Source organism: Eulemur rufifrons, chromosome 23, assembly GCF_041146395.1.
Source record: "Eulemur rufifrons isolate Redbay chromosome 23, OSU_ERuf_1, whole genome shotgun sequence".
Lineage (NCBI taxonomy): Eukaryota > Metazoa > Chordata > Mammalia > Primates > Lemuridae > Eulemur > Eulemur rufifrons.
Genome location: NC_091005.1, coordinates 7,198,224 through 7,220,365, shown reverse-complemented (window position 1 = coordinate 7,220,365; position 22,142 = coordinate 7,198,224). Strand labels below are relative to the sequence as shown.

Sequence of the window (22,142 nt, the reverse complement as noted above, 5' to 3'; positions counted from 1 at the left end):
CACTCCTTTCTTAAGGCATTCTTTCATTCAGATCCAATGATAGAGATTTAAATCAAGGTACAAATGGCGTAGTGGACCACAGGGTGTGAGAGCAGAGACAGAAGGGCAGGGATCATAGTTAAAGAATGACCTATCAACTGAATGATATTTTGACTAGTTAGAGCCTATTTTCTCCTTCTGGGTCAGAAGTTCCATGAAATCAGTAATCATATCTTCACTTACCTAGACATCCATTTGTTCATTCAACAAGAGTCCATTAAAATCTTACCATAGAGACTTCTATATAGTGACACACATTAAGACTAGGATGCATGGACTAAAAGGATAGAATCGCTGCATCCAAGGATCTTACAGTCAGTGAGACAGGAAAACAACATACTCCATCCACTGCATGGCACCATGTAGTGTGTTGAGGAATCCTCTCCTCTGCTGGTGATGTCTTGTAGACAGTAGATGCTGAATAACTGAGAGTGGAATTGATTAAATGTGCCAGAGTGGACTGGAAAGAATGAAGATGGAGGTATGGGTGATGGCAAGGAAAATTGGATTTGTACCATATTTGGTGGCTTGCATGATGAAGCAGTGTATCTTAATTTCACGTGTGTAAATGCAAAATCTTAAGGGAGATCATAAGATTTAACAAAGTGATGATTTCCAGAGATATTTGACTTCCTTCAAATTAAAGCAACTTATTTATTTACATGACAAACTACCTTTGCACTATACTTTCTTTCATATCCTCAGCTCTCCATTCACAATATTTAAAGATGTGAATATCTTACACACACTGCGTACTTCAGTTAAACTGCAATTTTAAATCAGTCTTACTCTCTGGCTCAACTACCATTTATATCAAAATATTAATGAACACAAATCTATAAGCTCCAGTGCGAAATAAATTAATCTCCGGCTGCAGTTTCTTAAATATTTAGAGGCATCTATGCAGTCAATAGAGATGTGGCAGAGAACTCACTATCCTGATACTACAAGCTTTCTAATTTCTGGATATTTAGCCACTATTAGGTTGTTTTCTGAAATTTTGACAAGAAATTTCACTCAGGACCTTGCTGTTTCTTGTTTTGTTTTTCCTTAAGTGCTTTAGGTGCTAACAAAAATGCATTTTATCCTTCTGAAGAAATTCAAATAGATAAAATATTCTGTCCAGATCTATTGCTATTTATAAAAGCTTAAAATTTTCATTCAAACAGAATAGAAATTGGTTCTTGGTACAGTTTTCACTTTTGTGGGTTAGTTAATGCAGGCATTCTTCAGATAAAATGAAAGTAATATTCATCTTCACCCCTCATTCCCCAGTGCCTGGAGTGGGATGAATCTGTCTTTCCTCTGAGCATTAAGGGATTTTCAAAAGGTGCATGGAACATTTGGAGTAAGAGCAAGCATGCTAATTAAAAGCAGGGGAAAAATCATTAAACACACAAGACCTTGGGCAGGGTGATCAAATCTAGCATGGGACTTGGATTCTGTGATACCTGCATTCCTCTCTGGCACCAAAATTGATCATTCCTTCGTAATTAATTCATGGTTATGCTTTGCTATGCTATGCTGTGTTATGTTGAATCTCAAGGTATGGGATTTAGAGCTATAGAATGTTGTATTATGTATCTTTTTAGCCCTCTAAAAATACTATACTCTTGTCCACCTTTACCATTTAGTTTTTTCATTGTCTCTGATAAAGGTGTCATGGCATGGAAACACTTCCCTCCATGTAGTTTGTGTTTTTGTTTTTTGTGCTCTCTTATCTCTGAGCTTTCATACAAGCTTCTTAGAGCCCATGTTCTCTGCTTTTTGAGCTAATTTTTGCTAAGGTGACAAAGAGAGATGTAGAAAATATATTAGAGTAGGTTGCAATTTTTAACCTGCTGAGATACCTTGAGCAATTCATATTCTCTTTGAAAAACCTTCTTCCTCATATATAATGTGGAAATAAGAATGCCTTGTGCTGCCTCTGTAAATCATAAATGTATTTAATAAGAGTTGCTAATTGCATTCATATGCTAGGGCTGCCATGAAAAATTTCCAGAAACTTAGAGGCAAAAAGCAAAAGGTACTTATTCTCTCAGAATTCTGTAGGCCAAAAATCCGAAATAAATGTGTGGTCAGGCCCATGTTGCCTTCAGTGATGTTAGAGGAGAATCCATTCTTTGGCTCTTCCAGCTTTTCTTGGCTACAGGCATTCCTTGCCTTGTGGCCACATCATGCCAATCTCTACCTGACTGGTCACACTTCTTCTTCCTCATCTCTGTGTCAATTCTCCCTCTTACGGAACACATGTTATTGGATTTAGGGCCCACCGGGTAATCCCACATAAACTCCTCAACTCAAAATTCTTAATTACCCACAAAGAATCTTCCCCAAGTAAGATAACATTCACAGGTTTGAAGAACTAGGATGTGGGCATATATTTTTGGGGGGTCATTATTCAGACCACTACACTAATATTCTGCCATCTACATGAACATCAAAAAACAAAAGAATGGAGATAGTAAGTTTTGTCTTTCATAGACATAGTTTTACTAAACATCATCCTCATCTGATCTTAAAAAATACTTTTATATTAATAATTTTAAACTAGAGTATCTAGCTTTTTCAAAAACTTTAAAAGTTGCTTATGTTTCATGAGCCCCTTGATGAGCCCTGAGTTTTGCAAAGTGAAAAGCACAGACCACCCTCTGTGCATTTTCACTCCAAACTGACAACCAGGCAGATGTTTCTAGAACTCTAGTATTAGATGGTTATAGTGCAGAGAGAGCCCATGCAGTGGTTTTCTATGTTAAAAAAGTGCTATTTCATTCTGTGTGTAATTGTACATTGCCAACTAAACAGTAAGTTTGGTTTTAGTCTAGGAACTTCGAAAAGAATCCACAATGATGTTTTGTCCTGTTTCTAAAGCCAAAGTGGACCTTGCTCCAATATTTGATGGCTACATATACTGTGCTATTAAATGCTAGCATATTTGGTAATGCGTCCACAGTCAAATATTCAGATTATTCATGTCAGGTGGCATGATGGACAATCTAAAGAGAAAAGAAAAGACAAAACAGTGACAAATAAGTCAATGATCTAATTAGGTGCCTCAGACTGTTCAGTTGTTGTGGCAGATTTAGTATGTTGGTATACTTCCAGTGAATTATGTAGGAACTTATGATACAGAAGGAGACTGGCTTCACAAAGTCTTGGTTTTTATTATTTCATTACAGTGTGTTTCCAACAAGATACAGTATTTAGAGTAAAAAGATATAAATGAAATGTGTACATTATAATAATTGCTTTGTATTCTTAAATATTGGATACTACTTCATGTATGTGCCTCTAATATGCTGAAAGCTCATGGATTTGGTCTCTTTACTGTTTTGCTAGGTTTTTATAAATAAACAACAGACACAACACAATGATAAGAACTTAATTAAATCTCTTCTCCATATCCAGTAAACACAGTGACATTTTTTTCCCTTTGTTTTGACCTTCCCACCATTTTCATTTCATCTGACTTGACCAAGAAAATTTGAATTAAATTTGCAAGTCAAACGTCAGGAGACTTTTCTCAAAAAGGCACAATATCTACTGATATTTTCTTCATCTGTTTATGTTTCATAAATATTTGCCTGGCAAGTGCCTTCATTAACACTGGCTCCTTTTTCTTCTTGTTTGCATCTGAAAGGACAACCAAAAGCCATAGCTCAATGATATTAAATGCATGAAACCTAGACCTAGTAAAATCTCTGTATCAGGGCAACAGAGGAACTACACTGAAACAAACAGAGAATTTGGATTTGCTTTGCCTGCTTTATTTTATCTAAAAAGTAGACAGTTTGGAAGGGAGATGATATATTAAATAATAACAGCAATAATAATCATCTTATTTTATTAACAATACAAAGAATAACACAGTAATCACCTCCTATCCACAAGGAATATGTTCTGAGATCCACAGTGGATGCCTGAAACCAAGTATAGTACTGAACCGTGTATATACAGCACGTACTATGGGTTTTCAATCTGATAACTGAGGTGGCTACTAGACGACTGAAACATAGTGAGTATACACAGCTTGGATACACTGGACAAAGAGATGATTCCCATCCTGAGCGGGACAAAGGGAACACAGTGAGATCTTATCACACTACTCAGAATGGTATGCAATTTAAAATTTATGAATTAGTTATTTCTGCCATTTTCCATGTAACATTTTCAAACCGTGGTTGACTGTGGGTAACAGAAGTCACAGAAAGTGAAACCGTGATAAGGGGAAACTATTATAACTTAGAAGAAAGGAAAGAAGGAAGGAAGGAAGTTACTACCATGGGATAAACTACACCAATACAATTGAAGAGTTATCCAGATAGGCACAGAATTGTTAATTTTCCATGTAGTCTGCAAGGTAGTTTTCCTTCTGAAACTTTTTCTACTGGGTTGTAGGTGGCTGCTGTTTGCCTGGGTGCTCACATGAGATGATCTTTGTGTGCCCAGGGAGAGAAAGAAACAATGTGAGGTCTTTAGTGTCTCTTTTTATAAGGACACTATTCTTCTAGGATCAGGAAGGCACCCTTACAGCCTCATTTAATCTTAATTATTTCCTGGGAGGCCTTATCTCCAAATACAGCCACACTGGGGCTTATAGCTTCAACATTAGAATTTTTTCAACATTCAGTCTGTAACAAATACCACCTTATTTACTAAACAAAAAATTTCTTTTTTTTTATTTCAGCATGTTATGGGGGTATAAAAGTTTAGGTTTTATATGTATATTGCCCATGCCCCCCCCCCGAAGTCAGAGCTTCAAGCGTGTCCATTCCCCAGACAGTGCGCATCAGACTCATCATGTAGGTATACACCCATCACCTCCCCCCACCACATCTGCCCGACACCCAATTAGTGTTATTCCCAAATGTGCACTTAGGTGATGATCAGGGAAACCAATTTGATGGTGAGTATATGTGGTGCTTATTTTTCCATTCTTGGGATACTTCACTTAGTAGAATGGGTTCCAACTCTATCCAGGAGAACATAAGAGATTCTATATCACCGTTATTTCTTAGAGCTGAGTAATACTCCATGGTATACATAGACCACATTTTACTAATCCACTAGTGTATTGATGGGCATTTGGGTTGTTTCCACATCTTGGCAATTGTGAATTGTGCTGCTATAAACATTTGGATGCAGGTGTCTTTTCATATAATGTCTTTTGTTCTTTTGGGTAGATGCCCAATAATGGGATTGCTGGATCAAATGGTAGGTCCACTTGTCTCTGTTTAAGGTATCTCCGTATCACTTTCCACAGAGGTTGCACTAGTTTGCAGTCCCACCAGCAGTGTATGAGTGTTCTCGTCTGTCCGCATCCATGCCAACATGTATTGTTTGGGACTTTTTGATTAAGGCCATTCTCAGTGGAGTTAGGTGATATCTCATTGTGGTTTTGATTTGCATTTCCCTGATGATTAGAGATGCTGAGCATTTTTTCATATGTTTTTTGGCCGTTCTTCTATCTCCTTTTGAAAAAATTATGTTCATGTCCTTTGCCCACTTTTTGATAGGGTTGTTTGATTTTTTCTTGCTGATTTTCCTGAGTTCTAAAGAGATTCTAGTTATCAGTCCTTTATCGGATGTGTAGCATGCGAAAATTTCTTCCCATTCTGTAGGTTGTCTGTTTGCTCTCGTGACAGTGTCATTGGCTGTGCAGAAGCCTTTTAATTTAATCAGGTCCCATTTATTTATTTTTGTTGTTGCTGTGATTGCCTTTGGGGTCTTCCTCATAAATTCTTTGCCTAGGCCAATGTCTATAAGTGTCTTTCCCACATTTTCTTCTAGAATTCTGATAGTTTCACACCTAAGGTTTAAGTCTGTTATCCACTATGATTTGATTTCTGAGAGAGGTGAAAATTGTGGGTGCTGTGTCAGTCTTCTACATGTGGCTATCCAGTTTTCCCAGCACCATTTATTGAATGAGGATTCTTTCCCCCAGAGTATGTTTTTGTCTGCTTTGTCAAAGATTAGATGGCCATATGAGGATGGTTTTACACTTACAAGGGTATTAATGTTACGTGAATGAATATCCTTTGATTTCCAACTCCAAACGATTCAAAAATAAATATCAGTAATCAAGGTGACATTTCTCTTAAATTAACTGTATGAGATACTTATTTAATATGAGTGCCCCTCTCTGAATATAGGACTAATGTGTCCAAATGCAGTAAAAGAGAATTCTGGTGTGCACCTTCTTAACATGAGGTATTTCCAATAGTTTAAAATAAGGTTTTTTTTCTCTCTGAAGAATTTTCTATTTGAACCTAAGCATCCTCAGTTTATTGCTCACATTTATTGAGATGAGGCATGCTCAGAGAAAGGCATGAAAACCATCAATATTTCTCTTTAATTTTTATATACAACCGCAGGATATATATGCTTTCCAATAGCCTGAAACTGAACTCTCCCTCTGCTTTATTTGAACCATATATAACCCCCCTGTAACAGATAACATAAAAGGAAATGAATATGAGCCCTGCAAACTGTAGCTTATGATTAGTCATTTATTTATTTGGTAAATATTTGATGAATACTCATTATGCATCTTAAATTGGTTATTTGTTACTTGGAAGTTTCCTAGTTTATTTCTGTGTCTCCAGAGTTTATCCTGTCTTCATCACTATATCATTTCTTTGTAACAGTGTTTTGATAAAAAACAAAGTGTCTTATAAGATCATATAGCTAATTTATATGCAGAGATTGGGGACAATTTGTGAGTAGATTATCCACAAAGAAGTGGCATTTAGGAACAGATATAAAGAAGCCATAAATATTCACAATTCAAATTAGGGCTAAAGAAGTGTAGACAGATCATCAGGCAGAAGAAAGAGGAGATAGGAAACCCCTCAGGAAGGAAAATGTTTGCTTCAGAAAAGTCCAGGGTGGATGGGACATACGGAGAAAGGAGAATGACAGCCCATGAAGCTGGAGAACTAGACAGGAGAATTAGATCATGCCGGCCTTAGAACCTAAACTTCTAATCTGTAACAGAGGTATAGAAATTCTAAATGTTCTCTATTTCTCTCTCTCTCTGTCAATATATATAAATGCACACACACATAAATAGATATATTGATAGATACTATAGATAGAGATGGATGTCTGCATGTATCAGGAGACTAAATAACATTCCATTTTTATTGATACCATTTTTCTAGAATAATATGCTTACTGGATTTGTTTTTATTCAGTAACAGGAGTTCCTGTAAGATTAGATGGACTGATAGATATAGTTATATAGACAGATACTCATTGCCATTTCATTTTCTAACTATTTTTAATCATTTCTCAGTTCTAATGAATCAGTTAGGTGTTCAGTTCTTTAATACTAAAACTGTCCCCAATAAAAGTGGGTTAAACAGTGGGATCAGTGGTATGAGAATTCCTACTCTGTGCCCGGTCTTGTCCTGGGAGTAGAGCTGTGACTAAGGCAAGTCTACCTATAAGGACTCATATTGCAGTGAAATGATACATAAAAATCTTATTTAACATGATCTATTCTCTTCTGTAATTTCAAGAGACCACTGTATAAACATTCTAAGAGATTAATTTTAAGATGACTGCCTTTGGCGTTGCCTCTGGTAACTTCCAGTAAACGCCTAACAAATTATTTTGAAAAACAAAATTACTTAATCTAAGAAGAAAAGTAAATATTTTTATTCATAATCAATCTGTTTTCAGAATCTGAAAGTTCATACATAATGGCATAACTGTACTATGCTGTGTGAAATTAAGCAAGCCTATGTACTTGAACAGAATTATTCTTCATCGGGTCTCTGCTATTTATTTGTTATATACCTTGCACTTCTCAGCCAAGGAGAAGGGAACTCGACTTTACCACAACTTTAGGAAGATTGTCCTTTGAGGTATGCCTTCTGCTATTAGCCCACCTTAAATCCCCATCAATATCTTTCTTTCAACTGTCGGTCATAAACAGAAACAAATGGGTGTGGAGTATGAAGCAAGGTTCTGAAAACAGAATAATTCCTCTTCCTTGAGGTAATGTTCATAAATAAAGAATTTCAAGAGTATGAGAAAGCAGGAAAATCCCTGATTGGAAGAATTAATGGAGAGTATAAATACAGTTGTTTCTTGATATACGCTGGGGGTTGGTTCCAGAACTCTGCGTATACCAAAATCCAGGGATGCCCAAATCTCTAATATAAAATAGTGTAGTATTCGCACATAACCTATGCACATCCTCCTGCATAGTTAAAATCATCTCTAGTTACTTATATTACTTAATACAATGTAGATGTTATGTAAATAGTCATTATACTGTATTGGGTTTTAATTTGTATTATTTTTATTGTTATATATTTTTTTCCTTCAAATATTTTCCATCTGTGATTGGTTGAATCTGTGGACAGGGAACATGGTGATATGGAGAAAGGCCAACTGTATTTGAATATTTCACCTACTGAGAATATCAGCGAGCCAGATAAGATTAAGATACATTTCTACCTCAATGCAACACAATAGCACTAGATGGAACATTACTCTACCTAGTTGGATATTATTCCATCCTAGAGAATGCCAATTGATAATGGTCCACTCACTTTTTTAAAATAGATTTTGTCAAAATGTTCTACATTTTAGAGAACTCTGTTGTTATATTCTCAACTTCAAGGATTTATGTGTGTGTGTATATATGTATATATTTTTAAATCATGCAGTTTATCTATGGGTTTCACTGATCATTTCCTCTCTTTTCTCATATATTTTCCAGCTCTAAAAATGTTTTTTTTTGTGGGTGTTTCTTCTAAAAAATTGTTATCTGGAAATACTTTTCTGTTTACTGTGATCAAAAACATAAAATGTAATAAATGCAATAAACAGGAGCTAAAATGGTAAGGGGAGGGAACAGGCTAAGATGCAGGGACAAGAAGATGATATAAAATGGAAACATGAAAATATGAAGAACTGAAAAGAAGATTTCTAAATCATGTGATAGTAAATTGAAGCCAAGTTTAAAGGGCATGAACAGCTGAACCACTCTTTCTTACATGACTGCCCTTTCCTTTTGCATTATTGAACAGCAAGTAAGACAAAATATTAAAATAGAAGGCAAATTAAAGCCAATAAACACCATTGATCATCTTACTAAATTGTGAAAGTCAAGAGGATTTTTCTTCTTTAAAAAAATCAGGAACAAGGTAGAAGTGTTTTTTATAACCTCTTGTACTCAATAGTGTATTTTAGGTTCTGGTTAGCATAGTAAGATAAAAAAAAATAAATGAAAATGGTAACACTAGGAAAGGAATAGATAAAATCGTTTATTTGCAGAGAATATATGACCATATGGAAATACTCAAAACATAAGATATATTTTTCTTTTCTCTATTTCATTAATTTGCTCTCTACTGTATAATTTCCATTCTTATGATTGCCTTAGCTTTACTTTGCTCTTCTTTTTCTAATGTCTTATAGTGGAAAACTGTGATCTTTCTGCTTTTCAAAGAAGAAAACTATAAAGTTAAAGCTCTGTACTTACCTCTAAGTACTGCTTTAGTTGTCTCTCATACATTTTGATTTTTTATACCTTTACTTACACTTGTCTAATAATGTTTTTCACATTTCCTTTTTTCCTTATTCTTGGATTCATTGCCTATTGAGAAGTGCATTGTTTAATTTCCATGTATTTGTGAATTTACCAAATTTCTTCTTCTTATTGATGTCTGACTTCATTCCATTGTAGTCAGACAACATGGTTTGTATTATTTCTATCATTTTACAGTTATGGAGATTTGTTTTATTGTCTAGCATATGATCCACACTGCAAAATGTTCCAAATGGAGTTAAGCAGAATATCTATTCTGCTGTTTTTGGGCAGCGTGTTCTATAGATGTCTGTTAGGTATAGTTAGTTTATATTATTGTTCAAGTTGTCTATTTCCTTGTTGATTTCTGCCTAGTGATTTTATCCATTATTGGAAGTGAGATATTATTCAGTTATTAGTTTTGAATTTCTAGTTATATGTTCAATAATACATTATGTGCATGTTATTTTATACAACTGCTTTATAAAAAGCAGAAGACTATGCATTTATACTGTCTTTTAAAATTATATAAGTATCTTTATTTATGTTCATTTTTTAAAAATGTGGAGTTGAATTGCCATCTAGTGTCACTTACTTTCAGACTAAAGAAATCTTCCTTTAGTAGTTAGTCTTAGGCATGTCTGCTAGTGACAAATTCTCTCAGTTTTTTGTTCATCTGAGAATATCTGCCTTTCATATATATTTATTTTGAAAGATAGCCTTGCTGAGTATGATTCTTGGTTGACAATTTTTGTCTTTGAACATTTTGAATATGTTATCCCACATCTTTCTGGCTTTTCATTGCTTCTATGAAAATTCAGCTGTTAGTTTTATTAGTAAGGGTTCCCTTGCAAACAATGAGTCAATTTTATCTTGTTAATGAGATGTTCTCCCTGTCTTTGACTTTCAGTATTTCTGTCTGTTATTGAATCTCTTTGTGTTTACCTTCTTGGAGTTTGTTGAAGTTTCTAGATATATAAACCAAGGGTTTTAAAAAATTTTTTGAAGTTTTCAACCAAATTTTTTCTTTCTCCCTCTCCTCTCCTTCTAGTATACTCATTGCACATCTGTTGGTCTGCTTAACAGTGTCCCCCATTTTTCTGAGACACTGTTTTTAAAAAAAAAATTCTTTTTCTCTGTGTTCTTTAACTTAAATATTCTCTATTATTCTGCCTTCAAGTTCACAAATCCTTTCTTTTGCCAATTCTAGTCTATTATTTAGCTACTTTTGTTTATCTTTCATTGTCCCTCTCATGAGCATTTTCTTTTTGCCAGATTGTCTCACCCCGTGTGTCTTGCTTTCCTGTTTCTTTGCATGTTGCATAATCTTTTGTTGGAAACTTGACATTTTAGAGGACATATTATAGCAAAATCAGGTACTACCATCCTCAAGGCTTGTTACTTTCATTTGCTTGTTTAATGACTGACTGGCTGGATTACTTTAATGAAGTCTATTTCCCTCCTGTGTAGTATTAAAGCTCTACTGTTTCACCTCAGGGGATCTCAGCCTTGGCTTTGCCCACAGTCACTCTAGAATAACAGTGGTTTAGGTGAGATTATCTTTGACTGCCTCTTTCTCTTTCCACATCCAGTTGTTAAGCTCCTCTAATTGTCACAGTATTTCTGTATTGTTTTTAACACTGTCCTGTGACCTAATTGCTGAACAGACCAATCCAATCAAATCTGTTCTGCTTTCAAAGAATAGTTCCCTAGGTCAGTGATTCAGATTTGTTCTGACTCAGGGGGGTACTAGAAACTCTCTCTTTCCCAGGTTCTCTGCTCTACCCACCAACCCCTGCCAATCCCTATGCCTCCCCTGATTCCCACCAAAATTTATGAGTTATTGGCTCTGGAGCTAGGGTGGAGATCATGGCATGTTTGTCTAAGTGATGTCTGTACCTTAGGGGACAATAGCCTCAAGTCCTTTTAGCTTGTTTCTCCCAATGTAGAATGGCTGGAGCAAGGGTGACTGAGGACCTACCTTCCTAGTGGAGCAGTGTCCATGCAGAACCTCTATCCCCTGAGTAGGAGCTGTGAGGATGACAAAGAGTCCCTATCTTTTGGCCATACTGACCTGGAACTTAGCTTCAACAAGTCACTATTAGTAGAATGAGAATTTCTGATATCCTACCTCTCCCCAGAAAATAATCCTCCAGCTGCTTGCCTTGGGGAGAGGGAACTCTGTGTTCTTGGCTAAACCTCTTGAGTACAGTTTCCATCTCACTGAGATGGGAGAGGGAAGAGGGAAGAGTGAGAGTGGTCTTTGTTTATACACCACAGACTCTCACCATCCTTCCCAGGCTCTAGTAGATTTTCTAGAATAATTGTTTATTTGCTGCTTGCCTCCATAATAATTTCCAGAGTTTTTCTTTTTTTTATTGTTTTTCCTATTACAATTTTTGCCAGTTTCATGACACAGCACGTCTGTGGAGGTCCTGATGTTATCATGCTGAAAGGGAATTCTCTGATGAGATATGTTTTTATGAGTAAAGTCTTAGAAGATTGCTGAAAATAAAATCAATGTATAAAATAATTAAATCTTATGCATAACAATGAGTTGAAAATATAATTTTAAAAATGTAATTAGTTAATTTATTTCTGCATATTATGGGGGTACAAAAGTTTAATTATGTATATTGCCCTTGTCCCTGGACCCCCCCCCCACCCCGAGTCAGAGCTTCGTGTCCATTCCCCAGACAGTGTGTATTGAACTCATTATGAGTGTATACACCCACCCCTCATCTGCCTGACACCCAATTAGTGTTAAATGTGCACTTAGGTGATGATCAGGGAAACTAATTTCATGGTGAGTACATGTGGTGCTTATTTTTCTATTGTTGGGATACTTTAGTAGAATGGGTTCCAACTCTCTCCAGGAGAACAAAAGAGATTCTACATCACTGTTATTTCCAATAGCTGGATAATACTCCATGGTATACAAATACCACATTTTATTAATGCACTCCTGTATGGATGGGCACTTGGGGTGTTTCCACATCTTGGCGATTGGGAATTCTGCTCCTACAAACATTCGGGTGCAGATGTCTTCGTTATAGAATGTCTTTTGTTCTTTTGGGTAGATGCCCAATAATGGGATTCCAATAATGGGATTGCTGGATTGAATGGTAGGTCTACTGGCATCTGTTTAAAGTATCTCCATATTGTTTCCACAGAGGTTGCACTAGTTTGTGGTCCCACCAGCAGTGTATGAGTGTTCCTGTCTCTCCTCATCCACACCCACATTTATTGTTCTGGCACTTTTTGATAAAGGCCGTTCTCATGGGAGGTAAGTGATATCTCATTGTGGTTTTGATTTGCATTTCCCTGATGATTAGAGATGCTGGGCGTTTCTTTGTATGTATGTTGGCAATTCTTCTATCTCCTTTTGAAAAAATTCTATTCAGGTCCTTTGACCACTTTTTGATAGGGTTGTTTGAGTTTTTCTTGTTGATTTTCCTGAGTTCTACATAGATTCTAGTTATCAGTCCTTTATCAAATGTGTAGCATGCAAATATTTTCTCCCATTCTGTAGGTTGTCTGTTTGTTCTTGTGACAGTGTCATTGGCTGTGCAGAAGCCTTTTAATTTAATCAGGTCCCATTCATTTATTTTTGTTGTTGCTGTGATTGCCTTAGGGGTCGTCTTCATAAATTCTTTGCCTAGGCCAATGTCTGTAAGAGTCTTTCCCACATGTTTTTCTAGAATTATGATAGTTTCACACCTAAGGTTTAATTCTGTAATCCACTGTGATTTGATTTCTGTGAGAGGTGAAAGCTGTGGGTCCTGTGTCAGTCTCCTACATGTGGCTATCCAGTTTTCCCAGCACCATTTGTTGAATAAGGATTCTTTTCCCCAGAGTATGTTTGGTCTGCTTTGTCAAAGATTAGACGGCTATAGGACGATGATTTCATATCTGGAATTTCTGTTCCACTGGTCTCTGTCCCTGTACTTGTGCCAATACCATGCAGTGTTAATAACCACAGCCTTGTGGTATAGTTTGATTAATACCTCCCATTTTGTTCTTGTTGCTTAAAATTGCTTTTGCTAAATGAGGTCTTCTAGAAATGATGTTGGTAATTTAGTAGGGATTGCACTGAATCTGTAGCTCACTTTGGGTAGTACAGAGAGTTTAACAATGTTGATTCTTCTGATCCAAGAGCATGGTACGGTTTTCCATCTGTTTACATGCTCTGTGATTTCCTTCCTCATAGTTCTCCCTGGAGAAGTCTTTTACCTCCTTAGTTAAATGTATTCCTAGGTACTTTACTTTCTTTGTTATTATTGTGAAGGGTATTGAGTCTTTGATGTGGTTCTCAGTTTGTTATTTGCATATATGAATGCCTCTGATTTGTGTGTATTGATTTTGTATTCTAAGACTCAAATGAATTCATTTAACAGGTCCAGGAATCTCTTGGTTGAATCCTTGGGGTTTTCTAGATATAACATCATATCATCAGCAAAGGGTGAGAGTTTGATCTCTTGTGTCCCCATTTGGGCGCCCTTAATTCTGCGCTCTTGCAAGGACTTCCAGCCCTCTGTTGAATACAACTAGAGAAAGTAGACAACCTTGTCTGGTTCCAGTTCGATGGGGGAATGCTTTCAATTTTTTTCCCCATTCACAGAGGGAAAACCATTCCCTGCTCAGGGATCAGCAGAATCAACATTGTTAAAATGTCCATACTACCCAAAGTGATCTACAGATTCAATGCAATTACTATTAAGTTACCAACATCATTTTTTCACAGATACACAAAAAATAATTTTATGGTTTGTATTGAATCAGGGAAGACCCTATTTAGCAAAAGCAATTTTAGGCAATAAGAACAAAATGGGAGGTACTACTTTACCAGACTTCAAACTGTACCACAAGGCTGTGGTTATTAAAACTGCATGGTATTGGCCATCCTCAGATAGCCGTCTAATCCTTGACAAAGCAGACAAAAACATACTCTGAGGAAAAGAATCCTTATTCAATTCATGGTCCTGGGAAAACTGGATAGCCACACGTAGAAGACTGAAACAGGGCCCATACCTTTCACAAAAATCGAATCACTGTGGATAACAGACTTAAACCGTAGGTGTGAAACTATCAGAATTCTAGAAGAAAATGTGGGAAAGACTCTTACAGACATTGGCCTAGGCAAAGAATTTATGAATAAGACTCCCTAAGGCAATCACAGCAACAACAAAAATAAATAAGTGGGACCTGATTAAATTAAAAGGCTTCTGCACAGCCAATGACACTGTCACTAGAGCAAGCAGACAACCTACAGAATGGGAAAAAAATTTTCGTATGCCACACATCCAATAAAGGACTGATAACTAGAATCTATTTAGAACTCAGGAAAATCAGCAAGAAAAACTCAAACAACCCTATCAAAAAGTGGGCAAAGGACATGAATAGAAATTTTTCAAGAGGAGATAGATAGAAGAATGGCCAACATACATATGAAAAAAATGCTCAGCATCTCTAATCATCAGGGAAATGCAAATCAAAACCACAATGAGATATCACTCACCTCCCATGAGAACGGCCTTTATCAAAAAGTGCCAGAACAATAAATGTGGGAGTGGATGCGGAGAGACAGGAACACTCATACACTGCTGATGGGACTGCAAACTAGTGCAACCTCTGTGGAAACAATATGGAGATACTTTAAACAGATGCCAGTAGACCTATCATTCAATCCAGCAATCCCATTATTGGACATCTACCAAAAAGAACAAAAGACACTCTATAACAAAGACATCTGCACCTGAATGATTACAGCAGCACAATTCACAATTGCCAAGATGTGGACACACCCCAAGTGCCCATCAATACATGAGTGGATTAAGAAAATGTGGTATATGTATACCCTGGAGTACTACTTAGCTAGAAGAAATAATATGGATATGGCATCTCATGTTTTCCTGGATAGAGCTGGAACCCATTCTCCTAAGTGAAGTATCCCAAGAATGGAAAAATAAGCACCACATGTACTCACCATCAAATTGGTTTCCCTGATCATCACCTAAGTGCACATTTGGGAATAACACCAATCAATTGACTACATAAAAATTAATTTTTTAAATAGAAATTACATGTTTGTTTTTTATTTATAAAAATTGAGAGCATCCAAGTGTTTTTTTGTATGATACTGAGGTTAGAGCTTTCAGTGTACCTGTCACCAGAATCATGTACATTGTACTCGATAGGTAGATTCAATATTAAAGTTTTAATAAAATGGAAAGACACCATAGATTTTTTAAGTAACTAACCACATAGAAGATATTTTCAACATAACAGATTTTAAAAAATGCCAAAAATATTAATTTGAACTGTTTAAAACTGCGGATATTTTATGGGTTTTTTGATGTGTACAATAATGACCATTTCATTTGACATAATCAAAGAACTCAGATCAATAAGAAACCAATCTAAAAGTAGTTTAAAGAAAAGATGATTAAGCAAAGAGGGAACTGATATTGCCTGGGGCTTGCAGGTAAAATTTAACAGCAATGGCTCATAGACATCCTTTACTCAGTCAATAATTTCCTAAATGTAGAAAGGGGAATACCACATACAAATTCTAGAATTAGTAAAAAAAAAAAAAAAAAAAAAAAAAAAAAAGAGTATGAATTTAGTGGTAGAACCACCAATGCTTTTCTAAGTAATGAAGGATAAAAATATATGCAAATTCTAATATTAGTAATAGAAATATGAGTTTACTGTTAGACCCACCAATGTTCTTCTAAGTATTAAAGGAGATAACGTTCCTTTGCAACAAGCAATATTCTGGCTGCAATTTCTACATTATCATTATAGACTGTTTAAAAGAGAGAATATGCAAAGATAATTTCTCATATAAATAATGTCAACCAAAAAAGACAAAAGCTTCTTTGCAATTTTATTAATTGCATCTTGAAGAACAATTCCCATTTTCTGTTTTGAACTATGGTATATGAAATCATCCACAAATGTTCTTTACACTAATTAACTGTACTAAAACTTGTCACACACTTTCTGGAAATATAACACAACTATATATTCTCAGTTTCGAGATGATGTTCCCCTGTTTTTAGCTTACTTCGAGGTGATGGGAATAAAGATTAATGGATCATTTGGTATATCACTGCTTAACTCCATTAGAAATCTCTTTTGGCTTTTCAAATTACTATATAATGAGGCACAACCAGAAGAAATTTAGAACAAAATTGTTAAGTTAAAGGGGTTTTTCTATTTGACTGCTTACTAGTGAGGCATGATAGGCCAGTTTATATCCTACACAAAGCAAAAATAAATTTAATTATATACCTATCTTGGGGAAGGGCTATCATGTTTTGGAAATCTTAGTATACTACTATGTGGTACAGAAGAGTTAACATTTTTACTTGAAGTCACTTGAATGGAAAGTCTGTCCACCTATTTGAGTATTTTGGAAACCAGTAGAACACTAATGACCAGAAAATGAATACCAATGGGTTGGAATCCCTTGTTCAATATTCAATAATGAGGTAGCTCAGTGTTCTGAGGTTTGTAAATTTGCCAATATTTGAAAAAATTCCAACTGAAATAATCATTTTGCCCAAATAACACTGTGCACAGTAACCAAAATTTTGTTTTTGGCTATAACATCAGTATGAGAAAATTAGTGTTCCCATTGAGTAAATTTATGTCTTTCAGTAATCAAAATGAGAAAATAGATTAATAATTAATATATACAAGGTAACTGTACTTCATGAGATGGGGATGAATGGCAACAAAGATTTCATCTTGGTAGTGACATTTTGAGAATGGTACAGCTAACATGGAACCAATCACTTCTTACTGACCAGTTTTGCTTTGAATTAAGTTTTGCTTAAATGTCCTGAACCATTGGTTTAGGTAGCCAATATGTATCTCCATATAATTAATTGACATATGAAAAAAATGGAGCACTTGCTCTTATGACTTCTAATTTTATTCTTACTGTGTAACCACTCTAGGTCTCCTCTACAAAATTTTATTAATAATTACATGGCATAAATCCTCCAATTGGCAATAAATGGGGTTTTTGCTGTATCTTAGTATGAATGCCCTAGGCCAGGAATGACTCTTTATTAGGTACCTGTGGGAGTCAACAAAGTACACTGTCTTTCTGTCGTATTGTCCTGCAGTCTATCTTATGGAGCTTCTCAAACATGGCTTTCAAATATGGTGACATTCTATCCAGTCAACTTTGCTTAATGCTTTATCAGGCTAAGTGAAAGAAAATTAAGCTTACTTAAGGATTTACGGAGACTTAGGATAATGCATTCCTTCTGGAAGGACACTTGAAGATTTACTTTTATAAAAGGAATATTTTGCATTTATAAGGGCATGGCAAAACTCCATTAGTTCATCATGACACCGCATTCATTCAACCTGTTATGGGGTAGATGTTTTGGTCCATGCCAACTGAAAAAGTGGGAAGAGGAGAGCAGGGAGTCAGCCTGAATGTTCCAGTGGAGATTTATGAACTAGAAAAACAAGTGTTGTTTGGGCAGCCATTTTGAAATGATGCAAATTATTGTTAATTTTCGCTTGTTCCAGATAATTCTCTCAGCATATTGGCAAAGCATAATGGATTCAACCGCCAGAAACAAGAAGTCTATCTTTTACCAATCGTTATCAGTGACAGTGGAAATCCTCCGCTGAGCAGTACCAGCACCCTAACCATTCGTGTCTGTGGCTGCAGCAATGATGGTGTTGTCCAGTCGTGTAATGTTGAAGCTTATGTCCTTCCCATTGGACTCAGTATGGGCGCCTTAATTGCCATATTAGCATGCATCATTTTGCTGCTAGGTACGTATTTCCTTCATTCCCTAATGGTCACCATTTGTTCTGGTTCATAAATGACTATAAATCAGGACAGCGAACTCTTACCTGGCCAGGTATCAGCTTTCTTTTGAGGAAGAGGGACTTCCTTTCCTTCTCCAGGTCTTGAGATCACTAAAAAGAGGTGAAGAGAAAAAAGGGTTGTGACAGTCAGTGTCCAATTGGGGAGGACTTTCTGTGCCTTTTTCTATCCCATCACCAGTGAAAAGATGGACAAAGCATACTGGTGGTAGCAGTTGGGAACGGCCCTTATGCGGTTATCATAGCACCTATCATCTAAGAAGATCCCCAGCTATTCTGAGACACACTAGTTTACTCAACTGGGGCTCTCCTATGCCCACAACAATTTTTTACTTACACGATGTATAGATTGAGTTGTTAAGGTCATCAGATCACACAGTTTGGTGAGATAAAAAGAAAACAAGCAAACAAAAGCTGCGTTTTCTTCAAAATAATATTGTGTTTCTCGGATATTTTTCTTGATACTAATATCCAATTAAAATGAAGATTGCAAATTAAGGGAAGCTTCTATAACTTTTCATTCAAAAATCCTATTATAAAACTGAGATTAGAGAGTGGAAAAATATGAAAAAAATAAGTTATAATTTTTCCTGCCCTTAAGACATCAAAAACCTTCAAGTAAAGATGGTGTCAGTTGCTGTCTTCCCAGTTACATCTGTCTTGCTCACCCAATGCCTTGAATTTAATCATCACTTTGCAGACATACTGTGCTTTATTAGCCCAAGTTTGATTTGGCTGGTCTAGGTAGCTGGGTATGTGTCCCTTTCCCACCCCCCACCTTTAGGCGTCCCTACCCAGATTGAGGTATTTGAGCTTCATCCAAGACATGAAACTTTGGCATCCACTTCCTCTGTGAAAGAACATGATTTGATTGGAGAGTGTCTTGAAGAACTGTTAAAACACAAAATATACCAGATATGACCTAGTTTGCTCCTTTTTCTTTGTATAAGGGAGGATTGGAACCAAAATACATTAAAGGATTGCCCAAGTCACACAGCAAGTTAGTCATACTATCTGTGCTATTTTCTATTTTGTGCCATTCACTCTAGCGATCATCGCAGTGTAAAATAAAATGTAACTGCCACCATGAATAGATGCAATCTGATTCTTTCACCCAGCTCCATCACCATTTAATAAACAGAAGTAATCTGGAATAGTATTTACTCAAAATTCAATGCTCATCTTTCAGAAAGGTGTTTAGCTTAACTCCCTAGTAAATATTATCAAAGCTGTACTCACATACTTTTTTTAAAAAAATGCCCCTCTCTCTTAACATATATGGTGTGTTTCTAGTGACAGGGTACGCTCGTTTGGCTAACTGCTATTTAATATCTTTCCTACAGTCATTGTGGTGCTGTTTGTAACTCTGCGGCGACATAAAAACGAGCCATTAATTATCAAAGATGATGAAGATGTTCGAGAAAACATCATTCGCTACGACGACGAAGGAGGAGGGGAGGAGGACACAGAGGCTTTTGACATTGCAACGTTACAAAACCCAGATGGAATTAATGGATTTTTACCCCGTAAGGATATTAAACCAGATTTGCAGTTTATGCCAAGGCAAGGGCTTGCTCCAGTTCCGAATGGTGTTGATGTCGATGAATTTATAAATGTCAGGCTGCACGAGGCCGATAATGACCCCGCGGCCCCGCCCTATGACTCCATTCAGATATATGGCTATGAAGGTCGAGGGTCTGTGGCTGGCTCCCTCAGCTCCTTGGAGTCCACCACATCAGACTCAGACCAGAATTTTGACTACCTCAGTGACTGGGGTCCCCGTTTTAAGAGACTGGGCGAACTCTACTCTGTTGGTGAAAGTGACAAAGAAACTTGACAGTGGATTATAAATGAATCACTGGAACTGAGCATTCTGTAATATTCTAGGGTCACTCCCCTTAGATACAACCAATGTGGCTATTTGTTTTAGAGGCAAGTTTAGCACCAATCATCTATAAACTCAACCACATTTTAATGTTGAACCAAAAAAAAAATAATAATACAATAAAAAATATATGTTAGGAGGTTATAAATCTTGTGGAGTGTGAATTAAGTATGTGGAGTGTCTAGAAGTCTTTGGATATTTAATATTTACCTGACCACCACAGACAAAGATTTGGGATCCTGGCTAATCCTTAGAGAAATGGTTTTAAAAAAGAGGAAAAAATCAAAATTAAAAGGTGCTTTCTTAGGGAAAAAAAAAAAAAAAAAAGGACCCACAAGGAATCTGCTGCTGATATATGTCTTCTGCAAGGATTTTTATGAATGCATATGGTTTTTTCCCCTTCACCAATAAGGATCCCGCTACAAATGATAAAGCAATACTTGGTCTGCTGTACACTGTAACTTTTTGGAGTTTTGAGAGGCCTCTTAGATCATACGGTACGGTGACCACACATTGTACATAATTGTTGGCCCCACTCACCAGAGACTGAATAGCATCTTCAAATATTGTGTCGAGCCTTAAAATATTCACATGTTCCTAATCCATTCCAGGGTGGGGCTTGCCAACTCAGTGGTGGGAGGAGAGAAATCCCATTCAAACATGCGTGTTTGCTAGAAGCAGGACTCCTCCTTCCCGCCGCTTCATCTTCTTCCACAAGGACACAAAGATAAACTGTATCACACAGTGGACTGCAAAAGAGACAGATGGTTTTATTGCTAGCGCGTGAATTTATTTGTTTAATCCTCAAAATAAATATTTTATTGATGTCCATTAATGCTTTTATTTATTAAGGTTGGTAATCTATAGATTAAGGGACTATATGGGGGAAAAGAACCTAAATTATATCCATTAATAATCCTTTAGATTGTTTTATATAAATATATACAATGAATGTTTAATACATGTACATTTTGATGAGATGAGTATGGCAGGCAATATTATCGAAAGGAGAGCGAATAGCCTCTTTAGAGTAGAAAGTGTTATTGTAACTGGTGATGGCAGGAACAGCATTTTCCCAGAGAAACTTTTGGACTGTTTTCTATTTTGTTCATAATCCTAGTATTCGGTGTTTTTACTACAAGCACAAACATCTGAAAGTATATTGATTCCTGTGAATATTTAAACTTTAGACTTTTAGATACCTACCTAATTCCCTGCCCAATAAACATGCTTCAAGTTTCCCCCACTGTTTTAGAGCAGAAACTGATTTGTACATAATTTCCTTGCTTATGTTTTTAAGTACTTCTCACCCTGATCTTCATGGTAATGCACAGAATGTCTTAGACTCCAAAAAAGAACAGCACTAGAAGATGTGGGCATATTTAATTTGTAATGCAAACCTGCCATTTAGGAGTAGAAAATGTATGATAAAACTCAAGTATTACATGCAGATCATTTTAATTTTCTACTTTGCTTTAATGCAATATTGTTTATTTACTCCATGTATTGTATTCAGAGAAACTCCTGTATTGTTTCCTACTTTGTGAAATATATTTTTATAAATACCTTTGTTGTCATCAATTTTTTTTCAGTCAGAAATTAACAGAATAATCAACTCTAAGTAAAATTCCAAAATGTTCAAGAAAATCACCCCAAGGGTCACTTTGGTTTATAAGAGTCTTGATTCTAAAGAACCAGAGAACAGAAATGACTTGCCAAGTATCCCACACCAGGATACCAGCAGGGATGTAAAAGGAACATGGGGCACCTAAAGGCTAGTCCAGCTGTGTCATTTGGGTCCTTCTGGAAGCAGAC

The 22,142-nt window shown here is 36.2% G+C and overlaps 1 protein-coding gene across 1 annotated transcript in view; it reads left to right on the top strand.

Annotated features, from left to right (window-relative positions):
• Positions 1 to 20,279, top strand: part of CDH8 (cadherin 8) — a 335,229-nt gene extending 314,950 nt beyond the window's left edge. The window contains exons 10-11 of the mRNA XM_069456431.1: positions 18,137 to 18,388; positions 19,786 to 20,279. Coding sequence (XP_069312532.1) covers positions 18,137 to 18,388; positions 19,786 to 20,279 — 746 coding nt within the window. The remainder of the gene's footprint in view (positions 1 to 18,136; positions 18,389 to 19,785) is intronic.
• The last annotated feature ends 1,863 nt before the right edge of the window (positions 20,280 to 22,142 follow it).